Source organism: Pituophis catenifer, unplaced genomic scaffold, assembly GCF_029215685.1.
Source record: "Pituophis catenifer annectens isolate HBS135680 unplaced genomic scaffold, rPitCat1.0.hap2 SCAF_2, whole genome shotgun sequence".
Lineage (NCBI taxonomy): Eukaryota > Metazoa > Chordata > Lepidosauria > Squamata > Colubridae > Pituophis > Pituophis catenifer.
Genome location: NW_027256882.1, coordinates 30,158,082 through 30,171,307, shown reverse-complemented (window position 1 = coordinate 30,171,307; position 13,226 = coordinate 30,158,082). Strand labels below are relative to the sequence as shown.

The following is a 13,226-nucleotide window of genomic DNA, read 5'->3' as shown; positions in this document are numbered from 1 at the left end:
CAGAGCTGAACTGGGGTGACGGCTCGCATGCCCAGAGAGGGCGCTGCATGCCACCTGGGGCACATGTGCCATAGGTTCAACATCACGATCCTATGCCATTTCAGACAAGTGACTGTCCAGTCTCTTCTTAAAAAGTTCCAGTGATGAAGCACCCACAAGTTCTGAAGGCAAGCCATTCCTTTGGTTAATTGTCCTCCCTGTTAGGAAGTTTCTCCTTAATTCCATACGTTTTAAAGTTGCTGAGATGGAGAAACATTGCTCTAGCTCAAAATGATAGCTTTCATGACTTTCATAGAAAAGAACTTTTTAAAAAATTGATAATTAAGAATCAACAGAAAGTAACCATTTGTAATCCTCTTGTTTCTTTGTTGAAAAGCAAAATAAAATGAAGTCCCTTCTGCCCTCCTCTCTTCTGTTACATTCTTCAACAATCAACAAAATAAAAGTGACCTCAATATAATAAGGAGGACTGGCATCAACTTAACACAAAACCTTCTGTTTACCTCTCAGTGTAAGTATAAATGCAACATTTATGAATTCGCGCATTTATGTTCTAATCCCTTTGGTGCTGGAGGAAAATACATGGGTATAGAATAAGAGAATTATCAGACTAAAACACAATGACTAAAACAAGTTCATTTTTCCTCACCACGTTTCGTTGGTTCATAAACAGAGCTGAAAAAAATGCCATTTTGACATTTTAAAGCCCGACTTTTAAAGACACCAACTCTGCAAACTTTTTATTTAATCTGCATTACAGACATTAATTTCCATTTATCTCATCTCACATTATGAAAGCGTCTGTTTTGACCTTTTTCAATTTTTTGGGCTCGGTGTAATAAGGACTGTGAAGATGATTTTTTTTTAATGTAACATTACTGAAATAAATGTATGACAGTAAAATAATTATACTAACTAAACAGCTCTGGATGTACAAAATAATACAGGTAGTCCTAGGCTTACAACGGTTCATTTAGTAACCATTCAAAGTTACAAAGGCACTTAAAAAAGTGACTTATGACCATTTTTCACAGTTACAATCTTTCAAGTATCCCCACGATCGTGTGATCAAAATTCAGATGCTTGGCAACTGGTTCATATTTATGACTTGTATCATATCCCCTTTTTACGACCTGACAAGCAAAGACAGTGGGGAAGCCAGATTCACTTAACAACTGCATTACTAATTTAGCAACTGCAGTGATTCACTTAACAACTGAGACAAGAAAGGCCATAAAAAAGGGCAAAACTCACTTAGAGAATGTCTCACTTAACAACAGAAATTTTGGGCTCAATTGTAACCGTAAGTCATGGACTATCTGTATTTCAAAAGGGCTATATCAGCCTTTGCTACTTTGTCTTGAGTGTCTCCTCTTGCAGCTGATGGTAGGAGATAGAATCACAGCTCCCTTGCTTATGGCTCTTTTATGAGGTATTAGTACCTCACTTGACCTTAATTGAATCCTTCTGTTAATGTAACTTAGGATGCAATCATGTGACTCCCGGACACTGCAAAACGCTGTAAATGCAACTTGGTTGCCAAGTGCCCAAAATTACAATCAAGATGATAGCAGGAGGAAGTGGCAACCATTAGCTCAAATCTGGGTCATCTAGGGAGATTCATCATAACAGACAGTTCCTCAGCGACCGGTCCTAAGTCGAGCACTACCTGTAGTAAATTGGGAACTGTCACAAAGTTGGAACCCAATTAGGTTCCTTGCAATGATTTACAGATGATGAAAGTTAGCACCCACCCCTCTCCTAGAAGAATGAAATATTTTGAGAAATATTAAAAAGGCAGAATATTACTGTGTTTCCCCGAAAATAAGACCCTGTCTTATATTTTTTTGAACCCTGAAATAAGTGCTTGGCCTTATTGCCATGAACTCAAAAGCCCGATTGGGCTTATTATCAGGGGATGTCTTATTTTGGGGGAAACAGGGTATATTTCCCTGGATGAGAAATGGAGAAACATGATTTTTTTTAAAGCAACCCCCACTTTCTTAATAGCCCCAACAGATCTCTTGTGCCCATTAGGAAAGACTGGGCCAGCCTATCTACAAAACAAAAGACCTTCAGCTCCAGGACGATGGAATTATCCTTCAGGGCAAAGCCATTCAGCCACAATAGGAACTGCCCAACAAGCCCCTTCATTGCATCAGACAAACTTTAACCAACCTTACCTCAGACAAACTCCTACGATTTGTACATGGCACCATGGGAGTCTGACAACAGCCAATAGAATACATCTTCTTGCACAGGAACAGGAAGTTCAAGTGCAAAGCCCAAGAGAAGGTATAAATACCCCCCACACATACACTCAAATCCATGTGGCCAGCTGCCTAGAACCCATGTGGTTCTGCTTCATTAAACCATCTTTCCAATCAGCCTCCATGTTTCCAATGTCTTTCTCCTGGCTTGGAACGGAAGCAGATGGATATTTATTCCAACACAGATGAACTTTTCAATCAATGAGCAAACGTACAGGCCACATTTGCAAACTACGTACTGAAGTATTCGGGCTTTCCGAGAATGATCTTTGTCTTCTATGTGTGCGTAATAAATTCACACAATACTTGGGTCAGCCAGAAGTAAGATTAAGAAAAGCTGTTTGCAAATAGCTTGTGAGACTTTTGCTTGACACAACAACAGAAGCCCACACTGAGTTATAGATCTCAGCATATTTTATACATCCCTCTCACTGGCTACAGGTCCTTCCTATCCTAGCCAGGCCCAGTTGATAGGTCTGGTTCAGTCACATGCTTTCCGACCACCTATAATCTACTATTACCCCTAAGTATATGAAGTTAGTTAAGCCGTTATTGTCACCCAAACTTGCTAAGCAATCAACCCCCTCCTATCCCATCCCTTTGATACTCCCTTATCAACTACTTTGTTATACAAAAATAACATAGCAATAAAACAGGACATTAATTGAGTAGAAACAACATTCGAGGGAGGAGGAGATATATTCTTACCCCAGTCAAGGCTATTCCCTTTTTCTATGGAGACTGGTTAACAGATTAATTGCTTTCCCTGTCAGTTCTGGTCTCAAGCAGAGAGAGAGGGAGAGAGAAAGAGAGAGAAAGGAGGAGGCCCCTTTCAGGCTAACAGGAAATTCTCTGTAAGCAACATTAAAACATGCGTATAATGTGGCTATATGTTAAGATACTAAACATAGGATATATCTTATATAAATGCATAATATGTCTTTCATAAACTATATGGTACTCTGTAGGAGATTACATAATAGTGTGGCTATACTTTAAAATAAAGGCAAGTGAGGCAAGAATATAATATACAAGCTATATAGGCTAGTCTATATTATGGTAAATTACAACCTCTTGAATTTATTTACCACATTGTTGGGTCAAACTTTGTTAACTTTTTATGTGACTCCTCTTGCCATCAAAAATGGCTAAACATCCTGCATTCGTATACTGTACTGTACTGCACTTGAGTTTATTTCTAATCATGCTTTGTTGAACAAACCATGGTATCTCAGTCTGTACTCGGTCAATTTTTTAGGAAAAACTTTTATGTTCAGAGTTATTCACAAACCACACCAAGGAAGTTCTTTCTCTGGTCTGTTTAGAGTGGTGTATAAACTGGCAACTCTTCGCTTTGGAAGCTCCGTTTTCCAACCCTCTTAAGAAAACAGTGAGCCAGAGACCACAGTTTACCCATCATGGTTAATGAAGCAGAGAAAGAATTGGCACCAGTTATGTAACACAAGGTTCTGAAACATCTGCCTGCAGATGTCGAGCTCTCTTCCCAAGTAGCACTTGCTATAAAACCATAATACAGGTAGTCCTTGACTTACAACAGTTCATTTAATGACCGTTTGAAGTTACAACAGCACTGACAAGTGACTTAATGACAGATTTTCACACTTATGACTGTTGCAGCTTTCCCCATGATCACATGATCAAAATTAGGATGCTTGGCAACTGGTTCATATTTATGATGGTTGCTGCGTCCCAAGATCATGTGATCCTCTTTTACAACCTTCTGACAAGCAAAGCCGATGGGGAAGCCAGGTTCACTTAACAACTGGGTTGTTAACTTATCAACTGCAGCGAATCACTTTAACAACTGAGGCTGGAAAGGTCATAAAATGGAACAAAATACACTTAAGAAATTTCTCACTCAGCAACAGAAATTTTGGGCTCGATTGTAGTCGTAAGTCAAGGACTACCGTATAATCATTTTAAAATGCCAAAAGCCCAAGGTCTCACCCAACTTCAGCATTCTTTGCAGTGTCTTGGGATATATCTACCAAGGAGCCTTGGTAGTACAGTGGTTCAATGCACCCTGTTAATGCACCACACAGCTGCCTGCAATTTCTGCAGGTTCGAATCTTAACAGGCTCAAGGTTGACTCAGCCTTCCATCCTTTCTAAGGTAGGTTAAATGAGGACCCAGTTTGTGGGGGCAGTAAACTGACTTTGTATAAATATACAAAAGTATGAAGGCTATTGCTTAACGCATGGTAAGCCGCCCTGATCTCCGGAGAAGGGCGGCATATAAATCAAATTTAAATATATATATATATATATATCTCAGCATGAGAATATCATGAGGTCTGGCAATCTCATTTCCTTGCAGATTTGGGAGTGGAGAGGTTCTGGTTTAGTTTCTCCCACTAGCAGGTGAACCCAAATGGGAAATAAGTTCATTCACAAGAAACAAGGTCATTCCCAGCAAACCAGATCTTTACAGCATTTTGGTTTAGCAGCTGGCCAAACACGACTTGGTTCCCTTCTTTCTGTGTTCTTTCTTGACCTACGCCATACTATACCCACAACAGGCAGTCCTTGACATAACAGTAGCAAAAGCACTTAGACTTATATACTGCTTTACAGACCTCTCTAAGTGGTTTACAGAGTCAGCATATTGCCCCCAACAATCTGGGTCCTCATTTACCCACCTTAGAAGAATGGAAGGCCGAGTCAACCTTGAACAAGTGAGAATCAAATTGCCGAACTGCAGGCAGCTGGCAATCACCAGAAGTAACCTGCAGTATTGCATTAACCATTATGCCACCACAGCTGAGAGCCTGCCTTTTACAGTCATGTCACAACAGTCATAGAACATGACCAACCCGATATTACAAACCCTTTCACTGCGATCGTTAAGTGAATCATCGCATTCATTAAGCAAAATCTGCCATTGTTAAGTAAACACCATGGTTCTAAAACAAACCGATGGGTTGCCATGGGTGCAGTTTTGCCAAGTGCTGGTTTTCTGCAAAAACCATTGCAAAACATGGTGAGGTGACCGTGGGATACTGCAAATGGTTCTGTTGCCAAGTGCCTGAAACTTGGTCACGGGACCATGGAGGGACCTGACCTTCAGAACTCCAAATCCACATTGCAAGTCCCCTTTTTCAGGTATCGATTGTCACTTCAAATGAGGATTACCTGTATCTAGCTACTCCGATCACCCTACCGTCTTTTGTCTAAAGTGCCCCATTATAGCTTCTCCCTTGCATGGATTTTCTGATGCCTGGACAGATTAAAGGAACTGGAGAACATTTTCTCGCATTTGAGGCACCCGTATGGCTTCTCGCCAGTGTGAGTCCGCATGTGCTTTTTGAGCCCTTGGCTCTGGGGAAAGCTCTTCCCGCACTCGGAACAGATGAAGGGCTTCTCTCCCATGTGCGACCTCTCATGTTTGGCAAGCTGCGATCGCTGAATGAAACTGTTCCCGCAGTAGGTACACTGATAGGGCTTCTCGCCAGTATGCGTCCTTTTATGGGTGGTGAAGTGAGAACTAGAAATGAAACATTTCCCACAATCCGGGCACTGGTAAGGTTTCTCGCCCGTGTGTATTCGCTTGTGCGTTGTGAAGTGATAACTGTAAGAGAAGCATTTCCCGCACTCTGCGCACTGGTACGGTTTCTCCCCGGTGTGAATTCTCTCGTGCTTCTTCAGCTGGCAACTCGAAATGAAACTCTTCCCACAATCAGAGCAGACATACGGCTTCTCCCCAGTGTGGGTCCTGGTATGCGCGATAAAGTCCGACTTTTGATTGAAACTTTTGCTGCAGACGGCGCATTTGTGAGGCCACTCTCCTGTGTGAGTCCATTTATGTATCACCAGATGCCGCATCTGACCGAAGTTTTCTCCACAATCTGCACATTTATAAGGCTTCTCCCCTTTGTGGGTCCCTTTGTGGATCACTAATTGCGGTTTATATCGGAAACTCTGGCCACAATCCGAGCAACAGTAGGGTTTCTCGCCCATGTGAACTCTCCGGTGCCTCAGGAGGTTGCAGCGAGTGTCAAAGCTCTTCCTGCACTCAGAGCATTTGTACAGCTTCTCTCTGGTGTGAATTCTCTCATGGATGAGGTGCCTGATTTTATCACTGAAGGTTTTGCCACACAGAGAGCATTTGTAGGGCTTCTCCCCTGTGTGGGTTCGCTCGTGAATAATCAGGTGGGCACGGCAGTCGGAGATCTTCTCACAAAATTGGCATTTGTGCAGTTTTTCCTTCAGTGGGACTTTCTGGTTCTTTGGAGGAGAGTCAGAAGTCACCTTCATACTCCTGCTGTTGTACATTCCCTCAGGCAAGTCTGTCACTTCTCCGAGAAAGTACTGTTGATGGTCGGAGCCTCCTAGAAGAACAAGGAAGTTAGGAGGACGTCAATTATACTGCACAAAAATTCCACTCTCTTCGAAGTGACACTCAATGCCTGCTGGTGCAGCATCCCCATGGTCACATTCACTTAACAACCGTGGGACTAATTAACAAGTGCAGTGATTCAGTTAACAAGTGTGATGAGAAAAATTGTAAAATGGGGCAAAGCTCACTTAACAACTGTCTCACTTAACAACATAATTTTGGGGCTCAATTGTGGTCGTAAGTCGATCACAATTGGATGCCTGTAATTGTCCATTTCTTTTTTCGGAGCGCTTTTTCCCCCTCTACAATCTAGCTTTCAGATGTTTTCTTCCCAATTTGTCTCCCATCCATGGACTCTCCAAGCTTATCCCTGCTTAACTTCCCAGCCCAATAAGGGCAGCTGAGGACTGCCACTTGCTTACTTGCTAGAGGAGATGCGCGTAAGAGATATTAGACAAACTCCTGACCACTGTCCCAATTTTATGTGGCTCTTGTGGACATCTCAAAGACCAATAAGACATCTCAATACCTCACATGCATTGTGCTTTTTTCTGCCACGCTGCACAAATCTTTTCAACATTTGCTGGCAAACACAAAGTGAGCCTTCACCCCAAAGCATATTCCCCCTTCTTAATTTGGATTATTACACAACCATATGAAATAGTATAAAATCGCACTATTAAGCACAGTAACACCTGAACTATAGCAAAACTTTGTGGAAAAAAATGATATAAATTCCCATACTATATATAGATTATGTTGAACAAGTGTAATGTCTTTGGGTTGATTTAAAGCCAAGATATGAAAATAAAAATAACAAGAAAAAGTCATCAAAAACTTGAATTGCCATAATGTTTTCTGCCTAAAGCTCCCTGCTTCCTTTTTTGCTCCAATTACAATTTCTGTGCTAATAAACTTTAGGTCCAGTTTTAGAACCAATTCTGAGAAAATAAGCTTGAAAGCGGGTCAAAAATCCTTCCACCCACTTGGACCTTTTCCTCATATCAGTACATCTCTTTGCAAAACAGGTTGTGCTTTAAAACACAGGATAAATCAGATCAATAATGTCTTTCCACGTATCTCTCCTGCTCAGTTTTTCCTCATTATCTGACTATTCCAGAATATAAATAAAGACAAAGGAGGACAGTTTTATGATTGGGAGAACTTTGTGTCTATTTTTAGCGTCCCATACTATAAATAAAGAGAATGGATGACAGTTCTTGTGATTGAGAGAACTTTGTGTCTATTTTTAGGGCCAGAATGATCACAGCTCAATGACAGAGCAGAGATATTGCATATTCAGGCAAAGCAGAGCTGAGGAAACCTTCTGTTGAGTTCATTACAAACTTCTCATAAATTATGGTCCATGAAGGTGGGGAGATTAGTGATCCTTAGATGCCTTTCTATATTTTTATGCATAAAGCATGTATTTATTAGAGTCTTCCTTCATAGATATGCTGCTCACGATAATCTGTAATATGTTTTTTTTTTTTTAAAAAAAGGAGACAGATCCCTAAAAAGGATCTTAATTTGCCCATTTTTGACAAGGTTTTTCAAACTTGCAATCCTAAAGTGTGGACTTCCAGAATTGCCCGGACAGCATTCTGGAAGTTGAAGTTTACACATCTTAAAAGTTGCCAAATTTGAAAAACGTTGATCTATCAGAACATCTAGCTCAGGTATCCAACCCTGGCAACTTTAAGACTTGTGTACTTCAAAACGGGCTGAAAAATGGGCAGGGCCGGCCAGTGGTGGGATCAGCCTGAATCGGTTCGAAGCAGCTATATTCCATCTCTGCCTTTGAGGCGAGTAGCCAGGAGGCGGGGCTGGGTGTGATGTGTGATGTCGAGTTTGCCATGCCCACCTAGTCACATGACCACCTGGCCACATGACCACCTGGTCACTGCACAGGGTGGGTGCACGCAGCCCGTTTTAGCCGCCAGAGGCACTACGGGCCAGTCCTTTAATATTTCCAGGCCAGGCCCGTGGGTCGGATTTAAGCACCCCACGGGCAGGATCCGGCCCGTGGGCCTTGAGTTTGATACCCCTGGTATAGAAAGATCAAGTCAACATGTAAATTTCAATATGTTAAAATATTTTTGATAATCCCATCTGGGTGACCTCCTTATTATTTAGCCCTGTCTGCTAGATCACCATGGCAACTATGTCTGCTCCATCGCTAGAGAATTTTAAGAAGAGACTGCAAAGCCACTTGTCTGACATAGTACTGGGTCTCCTGCTTGAGTAGGGGGCTGGACTAGAAGACCTCCAATGTCCCTTCCAACTCTATTCTGTATCCTGAAATTCCTGTCTGATTTTTCCCCCTTTGGCCACTCAGGGTAAATTCAGCTTCCTGTGAATGTCTTCTTACAAGGGCACGTTCAGTAGTTCCCATGTACAGCTAGTCCTTGATTTATAACCATTCACTTAGTGACTGTTTGAAATTGACTTACAATTGGTCCTTGGACTTACAACCGACACAGCATCCCAAAAACATTAGCTACCGATTTGCAGGAACCGGTGCAGACCTGCTAAATCCCAACACTGGGGCAGAGCCTGAGGGACCTTTCATGGCTGAAGAGGGGCTGGAACTTGAGTATACCCACTCCTAGTCCAGCAACAGCACGTTCCCCCCTGCAGCACACCAGCTCTCTAATAAGAAAGACATCCAGAGAGACTCCCTACTGCACATTGGTCTCCCCATCAACTGCAGGAAGAATGACTGCAGGGTGGTGTTAAATGAACGTGCGTAGTCCTCACTTAGTGACCACAATAAGGGCCGGCAATTCTGTCACTAAGATTTGTGGTGACAAGCACCTTCAAATACCCCAAGGGGCATGATCAGGACATAATTTCAGATTGATCAACTACGTTCTACCTACGCTTACCAGATTTTATCCCCTGGTTTTTCAAAGCATTTTGGTCTACTCACTGTCTCCATCCATGGGGACCTCAACTTTTACGATATCCAACGGATCCAGTTCGGAATTGGAAGGCTCATGACACAAGTCTGCCAGATCTTCCTGTGTGTGAGAAGTATGAAGATGTCTAAGGAGATGATTGGGACACATGTTCTCAATATCAGCCAACAGCTGGTACACAAACCAGGATCGGAGATTCATTTCAGCCCTTCTCGAACTCTGGCAAAATCATTTTCAAAGGCTACAAAACCCACTGGGGTTCAGGAAGTAATGATGTGGCACAACTAGGCTGCTTTAAAGATTGGTAAGTTTACAAGGGAAACCACAGCTTAGTTGTCCAGAACAGGTTTAAAATGTCCCAAGTTGAATCTCTCAGATTGGCAATGATGGAAAAGACCATCCCTGAATCTGAAGAGAATGCCAATCAAAACGGATCCCGTTTAGCCATTCCAGTTTCTTAACTGTACATAAAGAAATGTTGTACTTTCATTTAATTTAGCACTGGGGGAAGATATTAATGCAGCAAATAAATTAAAAGGATAAAGCTTGATGGGCCACTAAGTCTTCTGCCATCAGTTTTCTGTTTCCATGTCTCAACATACACACTGGGTTTATAACCCATTACAATTGCTGTTTGATAAGAGGCTTTTAACCAGTTTCTCGTGGCTCTGCTTTCCCACATCTGCATCCCCAAATCTGTCTTTCAAACTAATTAAAATGTCATCATGCAGAGCATCAGATTATGAGCCACAAATACTGATATCTTCAGATAAAGAGTGTTGCATGGAAATTCTCAAATACTTTGGCCACCTAACAAGAAGGAATGACTCACTGGAGAAGCTGGGATTCTGGGAACCCAGGGCAAAAGAAGAAGAGGATGACAGAGAACGAGGTGGCTGGATGGAGTCACTGAAGCAGTGGGCATGAGCTTCAATGGACTCCGGGGGATGATAGAGGACAGGAAGGCCTGGAGGAACGTTGTCCATGGGGTCGCGATGGGTCGGACACGACTTCGCAACTAACACCACCACCACCAAAACATGGAAATTCACAATCACTTTCTTACTGATTTTAGGCTGCTTTTTCATCATTAAAAACACTCCCATGGCGGGCTACAGATTAGTCCTCGACTTACAACAGTTCCTTTAGTGACCATTTGAAGTTACAACAGCACTGAAAAAAGTGACTTATGACCATTTTTTACACTTATGACGTTGCACCATCCCAACGGTCAAGTGATCAAATTCAGAAACCTTGGCAACCGACTCATATTTATGACAGTTGCAGTGTCCTGGGACCAAGTGATTCTCTTTTGCCATCTTCTAACAAGCAAAGTCAACAGGGAAGTCAGATTCACTTAACAAACATGTTACTAACTTAACAGCTGTAATGATTCACTTAACAACAAGAAAAGTTGCAAAATGGGGCAAACACTCACTTAACAAATGTCTCACTTAATTTGGGGTTCAATTGTGGCCATAAACTGAGCTCTACAAGGGTGCCCAACATGACAAGGATCCATGCTCACCCTCTGCTCAGCTCCTTGTGGCAGCCTCCAAAGAAAGTCCTCGGCCAAAGCCACCGCCTGGCTCCCCGTCTCCGGACACTGTTCCCGAACCCAGTTCTGCATTTCCAGCGGCAGGATCATCAGGAACTGCTCCAAGATCACCAGCTCCAGGATTTGCTCCTTAGAGTGACGCTCCGGCTTCAGCCACTGGCAGCAAAGGTCCCAAAGTTGACCAAACACTTTCTGAGGCCCTTCAGCTTCCTCATAGTGAAACTGCCGGAAGCGTTGGCATTGTAGCACCACACTGAACTTGCCCTCCTCCACCAACTCTTCCTTCACTTCCACTGGGGAATCCAGGCCTTCGTAAAATTTGGGAACTTCCATGCAGCCCAGGCCTGGCAAGGTTTCGGATGCAGCTTTTCCTCTGAGGGACCGTTGATGGAGATCGGCCTTTCTGCTAAAAGGTGGCCTAGTGTTATTCTCTGGTGAGGACTGAGAAGGTGGACAATTTCTTCCATCCAAATATGGAGCCCTCAGAGCTTCTCTTTTCTGGATCTCACACAACCGGTCCAGCCCCTCTTCTGGTTCTTGCTTAATCTGAGATGTAGTGAAACCATTCAGATATTCCTGTGTTGCCGCAGTTTGAACGCTTCCTCTCGCTGTCGTTCTCTTTCCTGCCTGGCATCCTGCTGAGTCCCATACCTCCATCTTTCTTCCTGGCAGGAATAGAAATTATCATAATTACTCACTTAACAAATGTCTCACTTAGCAACATAAATTTTGGGCTCAATTGTGGTGGTAAGTTGAGGACTACCTGGTAAAATAGAAAACTTCCACACAGATGTTCAGTTAGTGGGGCAGAGATAAAAGAGGGAGGCTGCAGTCACCAGAAAGGGAATCTGGGCATGTTAAGAGAGGCAGATTCAGTTGCTGCATCTCAAAACAAACCCATCTGGACACCTTTCAGGTCTCTGTCACCTGCCTTTCAGATGCCACTGGGCTCCTCCTAGCAGGGTTCCTAACCTCTCTGAACTCAGATCTCCCCACGTCTTCCACCTTTTCTATCCCTGCAGACTTACTTTGGGGACCCGATCCTCCCCAGTCAGCAGCCGGGGAACGTGGGGAAAGGCAACACTAGGAAGCTGTGGGAGCTGTGCTGCACCAAGATGTTGGGCTGAGTGGAAGGAAGGAGACTTGGAAGGAAGGATTTCAAGGGGAATCAGAGTCTAGCGGAGGCTCAGTGCCTGCAAGTAAAGACGGGAGAATTCAGAAGGGAAGGGGACCCTATAAAAAGGCCACCTCCACGCTTTCCCCCCTCACCCCCAGGAATCTCCTTTAACCTTCCTGCACCTGGGGATTCCTCCCCTCCTCCTCCTCCTCCTTTCCTCTCCTCTCCCTCCTCCCCCTCCTGCTCCAATCCTCCTCTTGCAGCATCCTTTGCCCACCTGGCGTCTCTTGAGCGCCCCTCGCCGCCGCGCAGCAGCCGGCAGGGAGCAGAAAACTTTGCAAGCAAAGGCGAGGACTCAGAAGGGAAGGGGACCCGCTGTAAAAAGACCACCTCCACGCTTCTCCCCCTCCCTTCCTGCACCTGGGGATGCCCCCTCCTCCTCCCCCTTTTGCAGCGTCCTTGCTCACTTGGCGCCTCTTGTGCGCCCCTCCCCACGAAGGGATCTCCGCAGCCCTGGCGTAAGGGATGTCTGGAGACCAGAAAGAGGGGGTGGGATGGGCAGGGAACTGGGCTCCCTTTCGCCCTTTCCTGCCTCCTCTCTAGGCGCAAGAGGAAAGCTCTCTGCGTTTAACCCCTTCGCTGAAGCCGTTGCAGGAAGGGGGGGGCGACTGGGGCGCTTCAGGGGAACGCCAAACTCTTCCAGCCAGGACCTCGCCAGAGAGGCTCACCCATATCACCCCCCCCACAAGAAAAACCAAAGGATGCATAGCAAGCACCGGGATTCTTTTTTCAAAAAAAAAAAAAAAAAAACTAAAGTGAAACCGACAATCACTGCAATAGTAACAGACCCTTGCAGGCGCTAATCCACAGCTGCAATTGGTGCAAAAAGAAAGAAAGAAAGAAAGAAAGAAAGAAAGAAAGAAAGAAAGAAAGAAAGAAAGAAAGAAAGAAAGAAAGAAAGAAAGAAAGAAAGAAGAGAGGGAGGGAGGGAGGGAGAGAGAGAG

The 13,226-nt window shown here is 43.8% G+C and overlaps 1 protein-coding gene across 1 annotated transcript; it reads right to left on the bottom strand.

The window, feature by feature from the left end:
* Window positions 1–5,150: 5,150 nt before the first annotated feature.
* On the bottom strand, window positions 5,151–11,762 carry LOC139310061 (zinc finger protein ZFP2-like). The gene is made up of 3 exons (XM_070934225.1): window positions 11,076–11,762; window positions 9,559–9,718; window positions 5,151–6,618 (listed from the first exon to the last, which is right to left on the bottom strand). The coding sequence occupies exons 1-3, from the start codon at window positions 11,760–11,762 to the stop codon at window positions 5,474–5,476; spliced, it is 1,992 nt and encodes a 663-aa protein (XP_070790326.1). The 3' UTR covers window positions 5,151–5,473.
* Window positions 11,763–13,226: the final 1,464 nt, after the last annotated feature.